A 19541-nucleotide genomic window follows, 5' to 3' on the forward strand; every position below is an offset into this window, starting at 1 on the left:
TGTATAATTTAAAACAATCAAAAGCAATTTTGCTAATGATATATCTAACTCTCTTTGGTATACACAAAAGCAGTAATTTAGTGGTCAGAAAATAAACTTAATTCTCCATTCTGATGCTATGAAGCAGTGTGTACAGTTGATTTCTCAGATACAAAACATCCATCGGAGAGAGGAATACCCACAGCCATCACTGGCACGCTGTTACAAACACGGCCCGCTTCCTTCTCTACCAGAACCCTTGCGTCTCCCTGCGGCAGCGAGCCTCGCCCCAAACCCGCCCCCTTCTCCGGGAGGACTTTAGTAAATGGCCCAATCAAATATTGCCAGGAGAGTCTGCCTTATAATAATCTGGCATTTTGGTGGTATTTGAGGAGACGCTTAAAGAAAGCATCTTGACCAAAGCAAAATGTTCACCCACCAAAGCCAGACCCAACCACCCAGGCCAGCGCAGGCTGGAGAGGAGCCTGACCCAGGGAAAGGCCATGGCGGTGCCGTCAGGCTCGGGGAGGGGCCCAGCTCAGCCCCTGAACAGCTGGCTAACTACAGGCACTCAGGACCTGGCTGCTCATCTTTGATGGGTGTTGTAAGCATAGGGGAACACAGACCAAGCCCACAGAACAGGACCTCACACACAAAATCTGCACAGAATAAAACTCAGGTTCTCGTCCCTACCCCTGAAGTCAGGTTATTACAAATGTAATGCAACCTGCAAAAGTAAAGGTCCTACAGAGAACAAACTTACGGTTACCAGGGGCAAAGGGGTGGGGGATGGAGGGATAAACTGGGAGTTTGGGATCTGCAGATACTAACTACCATACATAAAATAGATAAACAACAAGGTCCTACTGTAGAGCACAGGGAACTATATTCAATACCTTGTAATAGCCCATAATGAAAAATAATATGAAAGGAATATATATATATGTGTGTGTGTGTGTGTAACTGAATCACCGTGCTGTACACCAGAAATTAACACATTGTAAACCAACTACACTTCAATTAAAAAATTTTTAAAAATAAAAATACAAATTGAGAAGTAACTGGCTTATAATATTATATTAGTTTTAGGTATTAAAAGGAAAAAGTAAAGGTCCAGCAATAGGGGGAAATTACATCAATTTTGGCACATTCCCCCCTGTGGAAACTTACAAGCTGTTACAAGGAAAGATGTTGGTGATACATAACATGGAAGAGAAAGAAAGATGCTGCACAGATGTGACTCTGCTTCTATACTGAAAACACAGAAATCTCATGACATACAGATAAATGAGAGAGAGATGGGGTCGGAGAGGAGAGAGAGCGGGAGGAAGTGGTGGCAACACTGTGGGGAAGGCAAGGATGGACTCACACCTCTGGGGAGAGGCCAGGAATCAGTAGAGAGACACCAGACTTTAGACAAAAAAAAAAAAAAAAAAAGTAGTGGGATCAGAGGTGATTCTTCAGTTTTTTGTATTTAATAAGTAACTAAGGAAGTAATATGAGGGAAAACTTACTTTTTCGGTCCCCCAGGGGAAGGAAAGGGCAGTGGCCTGCCGCCCCGGCTTCCTGCACAAATTCTCGGGCTGATGCTCCGCGCTGCACACGGCGTCTGAGGGTTTCTCCTCCCAAGCCTCCCTCTGGCCCTCATGTCTGAATCTGAGCGTGTCGCCCTCCGTGGCCGCGGTCTGCACGGAAGCGTCCTTCTGCTCCACCTTGGCCTCCGCGTCCACCTTTGCTAGCTGGGCTCCCAGAGGCCACTTCAGTGCCTCGTGTGGCTGGGAAGACGAGCTGGCATGGATGAAAGGTCCAAGTTCTCCTCCTAGCTGAAGGGCCATCTGCTTCAGTGTCTTCTCCGTTTTACCATCAAGGTATTCTCCAGAAGCTTCCTGCTCTATCAGGCACAGCTGTTCCAGAAGCAGATCACGGAGCGCTTTCAGAAGGTCCGGCCTGTTTCTCCAAAAGGGAAGGAAGTGGAAGGAGCTAAGCTTTCTGCTACGGCCTTGTCCCCGACCCAGCTCCCCCCACCGATTCTGGCCCAGACTCTGTTTAAGCTAAGCATAGTGAGCACCTGCCACGTGCCGGGACCTACGCCAGGTATTTTATCCCCGTCACCCCAGAGCAACCACACAAGGTGGGAACCACCAGGTACTTCGTGGATAAGGAGAAGAGAACTGAGCTGACGCAGGTACACAGCAAGTGAGGGGGCCACACGGCTGCCCGGATGCAGGCTGGGCCTGGGAAGAAGCAAACAGGGTCACTGGTGTTCACGACAATTGTAGGATCCACTCCCTGCCCATTCCAGCTCCATCCCTACATCCAGGGGCAAGTTTGGCCTTGGGTGAATCTGGTCCACCTGCTGGATCTGTGACCTGGTCCAACAGGGTGCACAATGGGTGCTCAGTAAATAGGCACCGAATGAAGGGATGCTGTAAAGTGCTCGGGGTTAAAAGAGCAGTGGCTTTGAAATCAGACCAAAGGGCTTCAGGTTCTAATTCTGCAATTCTTACAAAGTCAGGTGGGTCTTCCCACAGGACAGCTGTGAGGCTTCAACAAGAGAGTACAGGCAGCAGATGCTTTTCATGGCCCTTGCCACACACCCTGGAGACAGTCCCACCTCCGGCGCCCACTGCATCTCTCTGCGGCCTTGGGCCTCTTCCCAGAGCTCTGTGAGCCGGCCAGCAGGGCAGTGGGCAAGTGTGGACCAGTTTATAGCTCCAGGGGAGACCCTAAACCCATGGAGGAAGAGTGTTAGATGAACGTCCAAGTCTCCCTTCCGACAGACAGACGGCACCGAGGCAGGGTCTACACAGTCCCTAGCGGGTGGCCGGCAGGATGAAGTCCCTGCTGCTCACAGCAGTAATCAGATCACCACGCACACTTACTGGATCTGCCTCCACTCCCGCCTTACTCTCCCCCTCATCGTCCTTCCTGCTGCCTGAGCCACATCCCAAATCAACCAATTGCATCCAAGTCTTTCTCTCAGGCTCTGCTTTCCCAGGAAAATTATGAAAAAAGGTGGAGGGAGGCAAGCACTGAGGGAAGGGCCAGCTGGAAAGCTGTTACTGCCTCCAGGGAAAAGAAGGTGTGGTCAGGATAAGGCGGTGGGATCGGGAGAGGGGAGGGGACAGGAGAGGCCTCACCCTGCGAGGCCCTTCTTCTCTCTGCAGTTTCTCCCGCTGCCTGGTTTCGTATCTCTGCTACGACTAGGAGAGGCACGGCCCCTCGTGCTCTCTTCCCAGAGGGCCCTCCAGGGGCAGGGGCAAGTAAGGCCTTCCTCCTGTCTGGATTCCTAACATCCAGCCCTTGGCAGAGTCAATCCCATTCAAATTAAACAGCTACAGCACACTGACCTAGGAGAAAAGCTAAAAGTATGAAAAATGAAATTAAAATGTACGGTACATTTCTCACTTCTAATGTGGGATCATCCAGACTACACAAACCATCTTAAAATTCAGTAAACTCAGACTTCAAAAATATTCCTGATATTTCAAGCATGTTAAACTACATTTTCCTTTCCTCTCCTTCCCTTAATATAGATTAAAAATAATGACAATTGTTACCGAGCTGGCCAAAGGAGGACCATTACTCACTACCAAACAACACACAATAAAACCCAAGAAAAAGACTTACAAATGGGTAGTAAAAGGCGGTGAGAGAGGCCATTATAATACACTAAAGTGGTAGTGCTGTTAAATAAAACATTTCAAGTGTTACTCGGCCAGAAATCTGAACCGCAGATTCATTAAGCTGTCGCCATAATCGGGAACTTTTAATGGTTCAGTCCGAGGGTCCTGTCGGAAGCCCAAACACTGTTTATGTACGTTGAGCATCTTTGCCACAAAGGGGGCATGAGGGGAGGAGCACTGACATTTACTGAGCACGTACGGGGTGCTGGAGCCTTGAAACACACTAAATACACGTGGCCCTCACAGTGAGACTGAGATGGGGGCTGTTATTAACCCCATTTCACAGAAGAAGAAGAAACAGGCTCACGAAGATTCAAGGTCCCTGAGCAAAGTGGCAAAGACTGGAGTGCGGACCTTTCAGGCTCCAAAGAAGCCCTGCATGCTTTCCAGTTTTCTAAACATAACCCTTCCACTGTGATGCCGAGCTTTTAATTGTCCACGCGTTCATTCAGATATTTACTGAGCACCTGACAGGTGTCACATAAGGCAGTGGAAATGCATGGCAAAGAAGAATCACGGCACGTACATTTCATTAAGGGGACAGACATTCACACACACGCTGATAACTAAATAAGACAAGTATAAGGAAGGAGGGACGAGGGGGAGGGAGGGAGGGAGGGCACCAGTCCTGAGAAAAAGTGTAGAAGCAGGGATTCTTGTCAGACAAAGAGGTCAGGAAAGGCCTCTTCACAGAGCTGATCTCTAGCTAAGGCACCACCAGTGTCTCAGGAAAAGAGCATCCAGGCAGAGGGAGCAGCTACTGCAGAGGCCCTGAGGGGAGGACGAGCTTGGATGGCTGAGGAACAGGGCGGTCAGTGTGGACAAGAGAGGCAGCTGATAAAGACCGAGAAACAGGCAGAGGCCAGGCCGCGAAGCTCGGATCTCACCCTAAAGGCGACAGAAATCCACTGGAGAGTTCTCAGCACAGAAGAGACAGGATCTCACCTAAGTTTCTAAAAGATGGCTCTGGCTACTCTGTGGAGAACGACCGGCAAGGGGCACAGATGGAAAAGCAGGGAGATGTCAGAAGCTGGGCTGCTGGAGTCCGGGCACGAGTGGGCGGCAGCAGGGACATGAGGGGCTTGGGGGAGGGATCCACTTTAGAGGTGGATTCAGCAGGACTTGCTGATAGGTATGAGGGGTGTGGAAAGCAGACTTTCGGCCACAGAAGTGCTGACATGTGAAAGAACAGCAGAGAAGCACGTTAGAACAGGGGGCTGGGCTTTAGACAGACAGAGCTGAAGTGCCTATTAGACACCCAGGAGGAGATGGTGATCTGGAGAGGGGTCTGCACCGCCAGAATTACTGTGGAAGTCATGCAGGACACTCTGAAGCCACAGGACAGTGAGAAGAAAAGGGAGCTGAGAACAGAGCTCCAGGCCACTCCAGCATCTGGCATCCAGCACAGGAAGAGGAGCCAGCAAAGGAGACCGAGAAGGAGGGGCCCGGGAGGGAGAAAGAAAACAGGGTGGTGAATGCAAGGCCAGAGTACGTCGCAGCTGCCTGGGAAAGAGGACACTAGGCACTGGGTTTCACAACTTGGAAACTGGCATTGACCTTGGTAAGTGATGCGAAGGATGTGAAAGCACTTGGAATGGGATAAGGAGGGCTAAGTGGTCCCCCACCTGTCACGTCCAGCCTTTCCTTCACAGCTACCCGCACAACACGCACTCACAGGACAGGTCACACTTGGCGTTTCGCATCATTCATTTCAAAGTGAGCGCTCACTCGGCACCCCCAGCTCTAGCTGGCACCTCCAGCACTAGCCAATTCTGCAGCTTCTCCCGGCTGGTGACCCACCCTGGTCGGGGGAGGGAGCCAGGGAGGCCACAGGAGAGCTGGTCAGAGGGAGCAGCATGGGCTGGTTCTGAAAGGAGAAGCCGCTGGGTCCCCTCCAGGGCCAGGAAGGGCCATGTGGCTGGAGCACAGGAAGCCGGGTGGGAACCGGGTGAAGGTCTCCAGGCCAGGCGGGGCCTAGCAGGCCGGGCTGGGGAGTCTGATCCCGAGACAAGTGGAGAGTCTCTGTGGGGTTTTAAGCAGAGGAGTGACTGCACTGCATTTTAAGTAACTGCGATGGGAGTGGTGTGGAGAACAGACTGGAAGGGGGCAGGATGCTGCAGGGCACTAGTTAGGAAGCCACTGCAGAGAGGTGACAGAGAAATGTGACAGAAGCAAGGAATGGAAAGGACACAGCAGGAGGAGGAGAAGTGTATTCAGGAGAGGAACGGTTTGGGGGCTGCAGGAAGAGGGAAGGCCAAGGAGGACTCCGGCTTCTGTCTAGATCCCCAGGCCCCAGCCCCTCTCTAATACAGGATCTCCCTTCAGGGACTTGCCCCGCCCGTCTTCTCCCCTGCAGCCCACACCCCCGAGTCTCTCCCACTGCTGCTCTGCTAATGTCTTCTGACCCCTCGCCGGCGTCACACTCTGGTGGGACCTTACCTGTCCCCCATCCACGCCCAGAAGAGCAGACTCAGGTTCCCTAGGACTGAGCGTCTCTCTATTACGTAGAGCTCAACTGTAGTATACAAATAATCCCAAGGGCTCCCCTTTTAGATTTTTTCAAATGTCACACCTAAGTTTAAGCTATAAACCCCAAAGTATTTAGGTAATAAATTCTAAACCACGTCCTCTAGGGAATGGGGCAAAGGAACAGGAAGTAAATAAAAGAGAGGGCTGGACCCACAACCACAGTGTACACCATGCAGAGGGGAGACGACCAGCCCATCCCCCACGAGCCAAGCGGGGCCCCGCACCGACCCTGCGCTCCCCCGCCTCAACCCCGTGAATGAGTGCTCTGCTTGGTCAAGTGCAAGACAGCTAGCCAGGCTAAGGCAGCGAGGGGACAAGTTCTTCCTTATTCCATCCCTGTGGACGGACAGGTAAGTGGCATCAGACTCACTCCTGGGGCCCAGCTACCCCGTCAGCCTGCTGGCCCCACAGTGGATGGTTGGAGGGTGGGAGAGCTCAGAGGTGGAAGTCCCGGGCCTCAGCCGATGGAGCTCCGCACCCAGGATTCAGACCCGGGCTCAGCAAGGAACACAGGCCTGAATAAAGGGTGGCTGATGTCTCCTGCATACGGTAAGACCTGAGCGTCATGGGAAAGGTTAGGAGAAATTGGCAGGGCACAACTTAAGCAGTATTATCACCAAAATCCCACTTAACATCAAGCTGGATCTATACTTTATACACATTATTTCATTTAATCCTCACAAGATCCCTATGGGGTAAACAATTATCATCACGCCCCACTTTCAGATGGGGAAACAGAGATGAGGAGACATGTCAGAAGGTCTAAATGGTAGGGCTGGACTGGAGCACAGGTCTGTCTGACTCCAATACTCTGCTTTTTCAGTCCATCAAAAACACCTACCTCCTGGAGGGAATTCCTAGACAGAAAACTGGTGTTTCCCAGACCAGTCAGAACCCTAGCTACCCAAGCAGGCTTTTTAAAACACCACACCAATTGGGCCTTTAGGACAGCCCTTAGAGCCATGACTCCAGGCACCTACAAGGAGCAAGCAACCAAACAAACAGCAGGTGTCATAAGCTTGTCTGCAGAGGGTTGGCCCACAAAGCATTTTCTTTAAAAATGTAATGAAGTCCAAATTTTTTTTAATCAAAAGGTTTTTATTTTTTAAGTTTTAATAATTTTTTTAGTAAAGTTTGCTCTCAAAGCTTACTTGGTAAAATTGGAAATGATTCAGCCTTTTGGAAATAATGCTGCAAAAACAGGACTTATACCCTTTGATGATATTATCAGTGACAGGCTGAACCTATCAAAAAAAAAAAAAAAAGTCCAGTTTCTCTTTTCTAATTTAAAAAAGTTTTACTTAATTGCTTAAATTTAAAAATAACATTAAAATAATCCTATAACTAGTTACAAAGGACAGCTTGAAAAAGTCTCTTCTCATTTTGAAAAAATGAACATAATGTATCCATGATGTTCCAAGAATATGAAATTTTAAAAACTAAAGACTTCAAATCCTTGATAAACCAGGAGAATTAAAAGATCTCAATACAAATTTCTACTGAAAGACTGGACACTCTGAGCCCAGGTGCTCGCGCGACAACGGTGATCTGGGGCTCCTGTCTGCTGGGAGGGAGCACACAGACCCCAAGTCACTGCACTCCCACAACGGTCCACTGTACTTTCCCCAGCTCATAGCACCTAGGGCCCTCCGAGGTGGTCCACAGAGACAGCAAGTCACATCTGTTCACTCTGACATAACCTACGGGCCCCTGATGTGGAGGTAGCCCTCCAGTTTACAAGTGTGGATTCAGGTCGCCTAACTCCCTGGGATGATGTACCAGAATGGCCACTGGGCAGCTCCCCTAAGAGGCCTCACACCCGAAAAGTGTAAACAGATGTCAGGGGTTGGGAAGGGTAGCCTCCCCAAGCTCACAGAAACAGAACATCTCCATCCTTTTCCAGCTGAAGAACTGTCTCCGAGGCTGAGCCCACCAAGGACCCGAGGACGGCTAGGTTCCCGCTCGAGCCAAGAGCCCTGGGCAGCGACACCGGCTCCATTTCTGCACCTGCGCCGGAGGAGAACCACAGCTCTCACTGAACACACGCCTCATGCCCGCCATGTCCCTCGAACATCATTCGTCCTCGCTCCTCATGGCAACCCCAAGAAGCGGTCAGAGAGACGGGGGCCCTGGGAGACGGGGGCACGTTTCCCTCCGGCTCCCAGGTCCACAGCGGCCGCGATGGTGGACGGGACAGAATGGGAAAGAAGGGCAACTGGCCCTGAAAGGGCTCATTTGAAAAATACCAATGTACGGAATATTTCTCCTTTTTAAGAAAAACACCCTGTAGTGTCTCCTCACACGGGAATGACTCCTCCCGGCAGGTGTAAGGAGAAGGGAATTTCAGTTCAAGCACAACATAAAGCAGCAGAGTCGGGACCACACTGGTGGCTTCTACTGCTGTGGAAACTGGCAGAGACTCCTCTCCTCTGACAGCCGGGCAGCCCTTCCCGGGGCTCCCCGGACTGATTCTGAGGGACAGCTTTCTCCTCTCTACGAGGGGCCTGCACGAGGCTCCGCTGAATGAAGTCCCCTCACGGCCACCGGCCTGCAGCCAATCACTTGATGGCACGACTGGCCAGGTTCCTCCCAAGCCGCTTCAGGTGCTCTCTCAGGTAAACTGCCCAGCACCTCATCCAAATCCATTCAGCAAAGCGAGGCTGGCCTCCCCTCAAACTCCAGAGCCAAGGCAGGGCCTGGGCCCCACATCTACCTGGATTCCAGCAACCACGTGGCCTTCTCGCTGAAGAGCGGGCCAAGCAGGCTCACGAGCTCGCCTTCTAGGCTCTGGTCTCTGGGGCAGCCAGATTTGGGGGCTCCGTCGTAGTCCAAAATATTGGAATCTGGGTGTCTTAAATATCCATTTTTGCAGCCCCCTCGGGAATAGTCCTCCGTAATCTGCAAATCGAAGTATGTGGTCAGATCATGGACTACAGAGGAGGGGAAGAAGGTCATGTGGAGGAGAGAGAAAGGGTGGAGACAGAGAGTGATGGGTGAGTGCAAGTCAACCGGAGAGAAACTGCAAGGGGAGAGGGAGGGAGGGGACACAGGCACACGGTCCACACATGCTCACTGTCCGGCAGGAAGATGCTCTGGCGAGGACACAGAGATGCCTACGTCACTTCTCCTCATCCTCGGTTTCCTCATCTATAAATGGGATAGTAACACCGCCTTGAAGGAGGCTAGGATGACGGAATGAGATGGCTGACCCACTTAAGCTCATGGCACAGCGTCTTAACCCCTACAGCTGTGTCCCCCAACCCACGGCCTCCTTCTTGTGAAGTCTTTCTAAGGAGGGTACAGAACATGGTTAATTGTTAAAGCATTAACAATGCATTGGACATTTATTACAGACTTCTTGCAATGCACCTTCCTCATTATGTATCAGAGAACCAACCTCTTTCCAGACACATCCTAATTAATGTGACTTTGATTTGTCTCATCAGGACAGTGGAGAGTTCCTAATTCCCACAGAGATGTTATTTACAGATCCACCTTCTTGGGTCACTGAGGGTCCCAGAAGAGTGGTACCAAGGAAACGTCTAGTTAAAGCCTGCGCTGGGCATGTCTTGAGGCGCCGCAATTAGCATTCTTTCTCCCCCTTTCCAGAGCTGTGAGTTTCTCCTACCAGTCTATAAATAACTCCTCTTGACTGCATTACTGCCGGTGATATACACACTGGCCAACACACCCCTCTCTCCACGTTTGTACAATGATTAAGATTTTTAAATGGAAGACGAGACCCACACAAACGAGCTGTTATTTATAGGGTCTTGTTTGCCACCAATCTAGTTATTAAATCCATCTAAATAAGCAACCTCCACAGAGGGAAAAGTCTAGAATATAATAACAAAAAGAGCAATTGCCACCGTTTACTAAGCACTCAGTACCTACCTTCTATTTAAATAACACAACAGTTCTAACAAGGAGGTATTACTACCCTCATCGATGGGGAAACTCGGGCTTAGAGGTTAAACAAGGGTTAACCAAGGTCACAGAGATAGTGACCAAAACTCAAAATCAGATCTATCTGATTCCAAAGCCCCTACTTTTAATCGCTTTGCTCTCCAAAATGCTCTACATTTTGATGGTCTCCCATTCATGACTCCTCAAGCTTGAACAACTTGAAAGCCACGAATGCCAAATCTGCAGCCTCCCATCTCCCGCCACATCCGTCTTTAGGGTCCTTTCAGCCTTGGAGAACATTGGTTCCTAATGTGCAGTATCCATGTGACCGGAGAAGCCTTCTAGGTAAACAGGGTCAGATTCTCAACCCCGCCCAGAGGATAGTAAGCTGGGTTTCAGATCAGAACACTGTGGAGAGACACCGGGAAGGAAAGTTTGGTTCCATCGGTGGCTCCTTATGTCACAACAGAATGATCTGGGAGCTCACAACAGTCCAGAGACAAGGGCTCTGGGCCCTACTCTGTCACTGACTTACCCTGAGCCCTAAATAAACCATCATCCCCTCCGAAGCCTCAGTTTCCAACGCCTAAAATGAATGGGTCAGATTAGAGCTTGGAAGACCTGCCCAGGCACAGCATCCAATGCCTACTATTCTCCTATGACAGTCTCACTTGTCTTTGCAACGCTACGTTTGTTCTCCGGCTTCATGACAGGCTCTACCACCCCATCTGCAACTTCTGAAAAGGCAGAGATCTCCTGTCTGCTCTCCTCAGGCACACAGCAGGCGCACACATAGGCAGAAGGGACAGAAAACCCACAGGACTCGTTCCAGCCTGGAAGACCGGCCTGGGCACAGAGAGGGGAGGATGGAATAAGGTCTTAACTGACACATTCCTACCTTGTTACTCTGCTCCGGATGCTGGTCACTCAGGAAATGATCCTCAACATCCTCTCCGAGTCTGCTTGAGTCCTCGTCTTCCTTGCTAGCCAGAAGCTACACGGAGCATGGAATGGTGTGAAAATGCAACCCAAAAATGTGTGCAGCGTGAGTGTGTATGAATAAGTTGGTGATGTCTTTTTTAAAAAATGCAAACACAAAAAACAAACCAAAAAAGGGGCAGAGACAAATGCCAAAGCCCTGAAATACAAATCAGCCAAAGTCAGAGTCGCTGGTTCTGGCAAATCACACACGGCTGCCTGAGATCAGGCAAAACTGAAGGACAAATTCCGCGAGAAAGAGCTAAAGCCATCTCCCCTGCCCTCACTCGGCCATCCTTGAGCTGCTGGAAATCGAATGCGCTGTCTGTTGTGCCGCTGCCATCCCGCTAAATTCACTTTCAGATTATGTAAAAGTAACAAGATTTTGGAAAATAGCTATTGATGGAATTGAAAATATCACATAGCGAGAAAGAGGTAAATGCAATTTATGGTGTGTCCGACTATGCATCGCTTCTCCTATTTAGCACAGGGACGGTCACGCATCTGACATGGACAGTCCCAGCCACACCGTCACTCTGCTGACGAAAGATCCTCATCGCTAACGAGCAGAGAATCAAACTTGCTTGAAGATAACTTTATGGGTTTGAAAATCAAGGCTGGTTATTTATAAAGATTGCATAAATCTGTGATGCTTTAAAGAAGTGTAAATCCCAAAGCTTCTGCAGTCTGTCTTCTACAGAATGGACAGTACAGTGTTCTCAACAGGGCCAGATCCCAGCTCTCTGGAAGAGCGAAAATTCTAGTCATAAGATACCCTGATTAACCACATGAAAAAATGAGAGGAAAGAAAGGTAGCCACACCCAGGGAGGCAATCAGTCAAGGCTGCTTCCAAAGCTCAACCAAACCTCATCTCACCAATGAAGCTCTGCGCCAAAGCGTTAAAACCACAAGCCCGACCACCTGGTAGGCAGGCTGTACCTTGGACGTTTCTAAGGTTCTGTCTCTATCCTTCGATTTTATGAATTCCTACAGTTAGTTAATTATCCCATAATTTTCCCAGCCCAACTTAAACTTTTCTGATCGCCCTTCTAGAGGAAACACTTGTTTTGGAAAAAAAAAAAAAACCATGAACTGACTTCAGAAAGTCATTATTTTATAGAAAACGTCGCAGGATCAGAACACACTTAACCTAACCATCCTCATCAGGATGAAGCAGAACTGATGAACTGACCCATCAGCTCTCACTCCCAGGTATTCATCAAGAGAAATGAAAATGCATGTCCACGTAAAGACTTGTACATGAATGTTCACATCAGCTTTTATCATATCCAAAAACTGAAACAATCCAAATGCATATCAACAGCAGGACGAATAAAGAAACTGCAATATACCTGTACCACGGAATACTATCTAGCAATAAAAAGGAGCAAACAGTTGATTCACACAACAGCATGGATGAACCTAATAGAACGTGCTGAGTGAAAGTAGCTTTGCACGGAAGAGAAGGCACACTGTGGTCCCATTTACGTGACGGTCTAGTACAGGCAAAAGTAAAGCGGCTGGGGTGGGGGTAGAAATTGACTAGAAGGGACATGAGATCTTGACAGAAGTTCCGGTTACACAGGGACATACTACTTATAAAACTTAGCAAATGTAAACTTACAATTTCTATCTTTATACTTCATTATATGTAAGCTTAACTTTAAAAGGAAAAATAACTATAAACATATGTTGAAGGTAAAGATATACATGTTTAAGTATTTAGGGGGCAGTGTACTGATGTTTGTAATGTACATTATGATTTATCAAAAAGATAAGATGTGGTGATGATGGTGGGAAATGCTAACGGTAGAATCCAGGGGGTGAGTATGCGGGTGTCCACTGCGAAGTTCTTTTCACTTTGCTATGTTTGAAATTTTTTTCATAATAAAATCCTGGGAAAAGCCTCTCTCATCTTAGAAAAAGTAAAATTATGTTTTTCCCCCTGATTCACCAACAACTCTGGCTACTGGGTGCTCTCTGCCTCTCTCCAAGCTTCTTAAAAGAACTCTCTGTCCTCACCTTTGGGGACGTGGCTTTGGCTGCCAACACTTTCCAGAAACTGCTCATGAAAGGTCCCCAAAGGCCTTCTAATGCAGGAGATCGGACCCTCTTGGCAAGAGGGAGGAGGCCAAAAGGCACTCCTCCCCAACCCTGTGGATCAGAGGAGGGTCTCCCTGAAGTTTAGCCAAGCAAGGTATTGTTAACCCATGTCATTGCAAGCTGAAACAGCAAAAGCATCAAAGTTATTCCTCATTTGCAGAACCACAACCACTCCAGTATCAATACACTGAAATAAAAATTAGCTTTCATTTCTCTTTACCTCCGCTGACACGGTCAAAATGAAAAGTAAACTCTCAACCGCCAGCAATGGTTACAAAATTAAATGTTGTGGACACAGAGAAATGTCCCTCACGCCCTATGTGACTTATCAGTTTCCAAAGACTTAGAACAAGAGTCTGGAAAGCCCTGGGCATCCCTGCAGGTGGGCTCGGTCCAGCGCCAGCACCACGTGGAGCAGGGCCCCTCACGCCCCTAGGTGCCCACCAGCTCTTCCTCACTTCCCCATCCTTGCGGCTCCTCTGTCCTCTGCATGTGGCCACTGTCCCCCTCACCGCTGAAACTGCCCAGGTCACAAGCCTGTCCCCACGCCCACACTCACTCCACCTCAGCCCTCACCACGCTCTGCTTCTCAGCGTCCCGTACTCCCTGGGGCAGGGACCGGGTCTGGGTTCAGTTTTAACAGCAATGCCCAGTGCTCAATGAAACACTGCTAAGAAAACAAATAAATGAATAAAGTTGTTTTTTTTTTCAAACTGAGAGTTGGAACCAAAAGGATGACCTCTGGCCTTGCTACTCCAAGTGTGTTGTTCAGAGCAACAGAAGCTTGTTAGAAATGCAGGCTCCCAGGCCCCACGCCAGGCTCACTGAACCACAATCTTTGTTTTAACAAGATCCCCAGAAAATTCACACGCACACTAACCTTTGGAAGCACTGCCCTTTGGCGCTGTTAAAACAACACTGGAACAGAGTCAGAAGAAGATTGTAGTTCCAACTCTGCCACTAACTTACTAAAAAAATACAATTAGAATCGCTGTGTTTTACATACTGAGTGTCTACCACATGCCAGGCTTGGTGCCAAGGGTTTATAAATCAGGCAAAACTCATAACAACTTATGAAGCTAAACTGTGAGAAACCTCCTCCTTTTAATGAAATTAAATCTGCTTCTGACAAACCAAATTGTATTCTGTTACTAATAACAGAATTTAACAAGCGCCTCCTACTTCTGAGTACCGTTTCTGTCCTCTAAAGTCACACAGGGTCTATTTCTTATTCCAAATGACAGCTCTCCACATATTTGAGTTGAATTAAATTATGCCCCTTAAATCTATGTTTCCTCTCCACGCCAGAAAGAAAAAAATCATTGGTTTCTAACCGTTCCTAAAAATGACAACAGAAGTAAATAATGACAGCGACCAGCCCTGTCTGAGTGCTTGCACATGTTTCCTGTCCCTCAGGGGACGGGACAGCAGCATGTGTCACACAGCTCATGGTCTGCAATGCTCACCACCCTGAATGCAGTCTGCTCAAGCCACTCCTGGACGTCAATTCTCAACCACATCTTTCTATAATACATGAATTATAACCAGTAAGTAAACATAAGGACATAGCAGCAACCTCATTAGAGATTTTTTTTTTTTGATGCACTTTAAAACAAAAGGATGTCTGTTCTTGGCCTTTTGGTTGGTTGGCTGGCTTCTCAGTGAACTGCCCGCATGCAGGGAGTAAGCACTGAGTGCCCAGCGGGAGGGAGTCCGTCCCAGGGCCATCATTTTGAAGTCACACCTGACAAACTGTATCAAGGGCCTCCTACTCTTTACAGCCTTGGTCAAATTAAAAGTTACAGAGGAAGGGGGGGACTTGAAAATAAATTAGATGCCCATTATGTGTGTATATATATATATATATGTCTGTATCTGTACTTTTGACCTAGTAATTGCTCATCAATACAGTCTAAGAGAAAAAGAGCCTAAACCCAGAAAATGATTTGTATCCAAAGACACTCATCACATCATTTAAAATAGTGAATCCCTGGAAAAGCGAGGCAGTTAGTTAAACTCGAGGCGTTCCTAAGATGCAACAGGATGTTACAATATACTGGCCACCAGAAAGAAACAGGAGCCAGGACTGTATGTGACTGTATGTGCGCTAATGTTTATGTTCACGTACACAAATAGCAAAGGAAAGAGTCTAAGATGTTAATTAACTGAGTGTTTTAAAGTGACAAGATCAGAGGTCAGTTCTATATTTTCCAAGTTTTAGGAAAGGGTGTGGACCAATTAAAATTGGAGGAAAAAATACTGAATCTTAAAAATACAAAATACACTTGCTGTCTTTTTTTTTTTTCCCTCTTCTGACGTGTGGGCTCCTGGAGAGCGGGAGTGGGGCCAGCCCCGGCTTGGAGAGCCCTGCTGCTCAGAGAAGGCTGTGGACCACGTGAGCATCTCCCACTGGGAGAGCCGCACGCGCTCCGGGGAACGGCAGGCAGCCTCCCCTCGCTGCCGTCCCACCCTCGCTACTAACAATCTCCCCTCCCTCTGCTCCAGATTACTAGGGGAGCACCATCCTTCCCGTGAGAATCTTCCCATCCCATTCTGGAGGAAGATGGGGGTCCGTGCTACAAAGGACACGGCTCTTCATAGGGCCCTCAAACTGAAGTGCAATGTGATAAATGACCAAGTCTGAACCAGCTGGTGTTGAGACCTCAGAGTAACTCAGAGCGATCTCAGGGAAGAGGAAAAACCCTCTGTTCTCCAAAGGACATAATGGGACACTTCACGGATTTTTTTCAAAGGGCAAATGAACAAGCACACTCGCCATGTGCGACTCCAGCGAAGAAAAGAATGAGCTGCCTATTAAAAATGCCACCTCGGAGAAAACAAACCAAGAGACCCATTTCTCCCTAAACGGACTGCAGATACTCTTGGTTTTCAAAATTATCCGGAGCCCTGGAGACTAAGATCAATAACGTTTCCTCTCCACAAGTGCAGATGGCCAGAGCGCGGTATAAATACCTTTGGGTGTTTCCCACTTGGAAGGTGGGAGGAGACAGCTTAAGGCTGACAAATCTTTCCCCAGAAATGATGTCCCAAGGAGACCTCCAACTACCCAGCACGCCAACCCCAACCAGGAAGATTCAGGGCATCCGAATGCAGAAGGCCCTCAGCATTTTGTGCTGAGAACAGTACCAGTCTCCTGAAACTAACCAGCGTAACACAGGCCCGGAGCAAGGCCCCCTCGGCAGAGGTCAGACCAAGCAGGAGCTCAAGGGAAGGGACGGCCAGCCCCTCCTCACTGTCACAACGTCAGGGCCCTCCTCCTGTGCGGCACGGGCCAAGAAGAACAGAGAAAATCGGAGACGGCTCGTCACAAAGATGAGCAGAGAGCCTCCTCTTTCCCCACGGTGGGCTAACAGGACAGGCCCCGTAACCCTCAGTGGGCCCGCAAGCCCAGGAACCGCACACTCTTCAGTGCAGACACCATGATTTAACTTTCTGTGGCCCTTTCGGGCTTTCAGATGCCACCAGCTGAAAACTCCCAGAGTCCAGAAGCCGGACCTGTGGGCTCCCAGGACACTGATGGCTTCCTCCCTGTCATGTCCTCCGTACATGGCAGAGTGCAAGGGTCCCTGGGCACGTGGGGGAAGAAACAACACACATTCGGTCAAACCCAGGAGTCAGATGCAATGGGAGTGAGAAGAGGCAGAGTTCAGAGGGTTAACACAAAAAGTACATGAAAAAGCGTGTCTGCTCATTTGTTTTCCATGGTAACGGTCCATCAAGGTTGCACCTACACTACCCAAGTTATCTGGGTGACCTGGCAACTCTCCAGACCCCTAAGGCACCACAGCGATCATCCGGATGCGCTGTCTGCAGCACGGAACCCAGCGCCAGGGCCCAAAGCATCACAAAACATTGAGCGTGTCCACGTAGACATGACCCGAACTCAAGGACGCCTGTGGGCAGACCTGCTGACCTAAGAGCGCCCTCGGACCCCATCCACAGCAAAGAGGATTGCAGCAGAGACCAGGGCAGGGGCGGCCCTGAGAAATGCCAGGGGCCGTTACTTTCTGTGACTGGCACACAACAAGATGGTTCTTCTCACCTCCATTTGACCTACTGACTCAGACCTGCCATCTCTTGGGAAGCCCGCGCAGGAGAGATCAAAAATGGTTTTCTTCAGGTGCTGGTTGTCCGCATGCAGCTCCTTCACCAGCTGGATAAGCTCGCCGACCTAGGGGACAGCAGACAGAGAGGGCTGGCTGCCCAGGGGCCCACTTCCGCCTCCCAGGGCCAGGGCCTACCGAGCAATCTCCCCAGCATCCCAGGCCTGGAGAATCAGGCGGCCTGATTCCAGTCTTCAGGCCACCACTAGCGTTTCTGCTCTCTAACCCCAGAGCCACCACTGGAAGGCACAGGGCCCCCAGGCAAGCTGCCTCATCCAAGCCTCCATTCCCGCATCTGCAGAATGGGTCATGGAGAGAACTGACAACGACCGTGGTCACATAGCACCAGAGCCTCTGGCCCCGGCGAAGCGCTCCGTCAATGACAGCCAGCATCATCTCTGCCTTGTACTTGAGAATCTGGAGGAAGAGCTCTCGAGACAGAAATTTCTCAGACTGCACCAGAGCCTCATCTTACAGCATTTACCTTCTCTTTCTCTGCCTCTCCAGCAATGTCAGTAGTAACAACAGTCTTCAATTACAAAGTGAGTTTCAGCTCCTAAAATACTCCCACAAGCTTGAGTCAGTCACTCCTTATAAAAACCCTAAGGAGGTGGACAGGCTTGTGAGATTCTCCCCATTTTACAGTGTGAAGCCCAAGATGCAAAGAAGTTCCCCACCCGAGGTCCCCCAGCTGGGGTGCCTGAAGAATTAAATGACACATAAAAACAGTCAAGCACCTGGTCACGTGGGAAAGGGCAGCTGCCCCCACAGGGGCAGAGCCAAGCCCGGAGCTGAGACTCCCCATCCAGTGCTCCTCCTTCAGGCACAGGTCTTGCTGGGCCAGGTACTTAAGCAACTGAACATCACATTGGATCCCTGCAAGCTTCAAACCCCAGTGGCCACTAATTTTCCAAACATGTCCTAACGGGGTCACCATTAGCCCCTCAAACAAAGTGGGAAAGCTCACTCTCACCGCACACAGGTGTCCACTGCACCAAAACACCTACACAAACTGGACCCAGCCATCAAGGAGGTTACAGTGGGAAGAACTAAACATTTTGATTCTGTAAACATTCGCTAAGTGTCAACCAAGTGAACTAGTTCCTGCCCTTAACACAGCCACCATAGGTACAAGCAGCAGCTACTATCATCTGTCTTTCTCTCCTTCAAAAACTGACAGTGCAGGTATAGCTCAGTGGTAGGGCACATGCTTAGCATGCACGAGGTCCTGGGTTCAATCCCCAGTACCTCCATTAAAAAAAAACAAAAACCTGACAGATGCCTCAATGCTCCTTGCTCCACTCCTTTGAAATGCCGAAATTTCCATTGTTCTCCTTTCTATGTCTTCTGTACCTTACATTTTTTTTTCTCTCTCTCTCTGCTGAGACAGCCTTCCAACTATACAAACTCCTATTCATCCTCCAAAACCCAATTCAGGCCTCATTTCTGTTGAGAAGCTTCCTCTGACCAAGCGAGTACCTGCCAGCCCCTCGACAGTTAACTCTCCTTCTCTGCTACCCCTGAACCTTGCACATCTGCCTATTACAGCCACCCTTGTAACCCATACTGCCATGCCTGTTCACCAGAATGTGAATTATTCCAAGACAGAAACTGAATCTGTCATACAGGGATGATAATTTTATGATAAATCAGTGTCCTCTGAGCTCACACTTCCTATTCTTACCAATGGCTCTTAGAACCTTGAAATATTAAACCCTCTAAACCACACCAATGATCAACAGATTGAAAAACCTTTACAGTTTTGAAGATTTATTGATCAAACCTGAACCTTTCTTCTTTCAAAAAGCATCTATTAACTCCCACTATGTGTGCCAGGTAGTGGGAAATCAAAAATAAATAAGATACACTCACTCACTATACGATGTTCACAGCCTACTGGAGATACAGAATAGCCAGAAAATCACAAATCGGTCTGAGAAAAACATCAACGCAATTAGGTACACAAGAAGAGAGGAGAATGACCCGCGTGAAAGGTGGCTCCCTCTCTGGGGGGAAAGGGAGCGCTTCCTAGAGGAGACGGAGCCTTGCTGGGTGCAGGAGCCTGGAAAGGAGGGTAGCAGGGATTGGGAGGGCACACCACGTCACGTCACGGAAGAGAAGGAACAGAGACAGGCAGGGAGGGAAGAGAGAAGGCAAGAGGGGCTTTCAGAATCTTACACCTCTGATCAGAAGCCTGTGAGGCAACAAATACCCAACAGAGCACTGAGAGTTAAC

General features: G+C 49.1%; 1 protein-coding gene across 10 annotated transcripts in view; it reads right to left on the reverse strand.

The window, feature by feature from the left end:
- The window catches only part of CDK5RAP2 (CDK5 regulatory subunit associated protein 2), a 167388-nt gene that overhangs the window by 54426 nt on the left and 93421 nt on the right, over positions 1-19541 (reverse strand). For 6 of the 10 annotated variants that reach the window (XM_064490460.1, XM_031450327.2, XM_064490465.1 and 3 more), the window contains exons 18-21: positions 17246-17374; positions 10999-11094; positions 8908-9092; positions 1494-1932 (exon numbers count right to left, since the gene is read on the reverse strand). In XM_064490460.1, the coding sequence (XP_064346530.1) occupies positions 1494-1932; positions 8908-9092; positions 10999-11094; positions 17246-17374 (849 nt within the window). The remainder of the gene's footprint in view (positions 1-1493; positions 1933-8907; positions 9093-10998; positions 11095-17245; positions 17375-19541) is intronic. The other 4 variants (XM_031450326.2, XM_031450323.2, XM_064490461.1 and 1 more) reach the window with 2 other exon arrangements.

Source organism: Camelus dromedarius, chromosome 10 (genome assembly GCF_036321535.1).
Source record: "Camelus dromedarius isolate mCamDro1 chromosome 10, mCamDro1.pat, whole genome shotgun sequence".
In the NCBI taxonomy this organism is placed as follows: Eukaryota; Metazoa; Chordata; class Mammalia; order Artiodactyla; family Camelidae; genus Camelus; species Camelus dromedarius.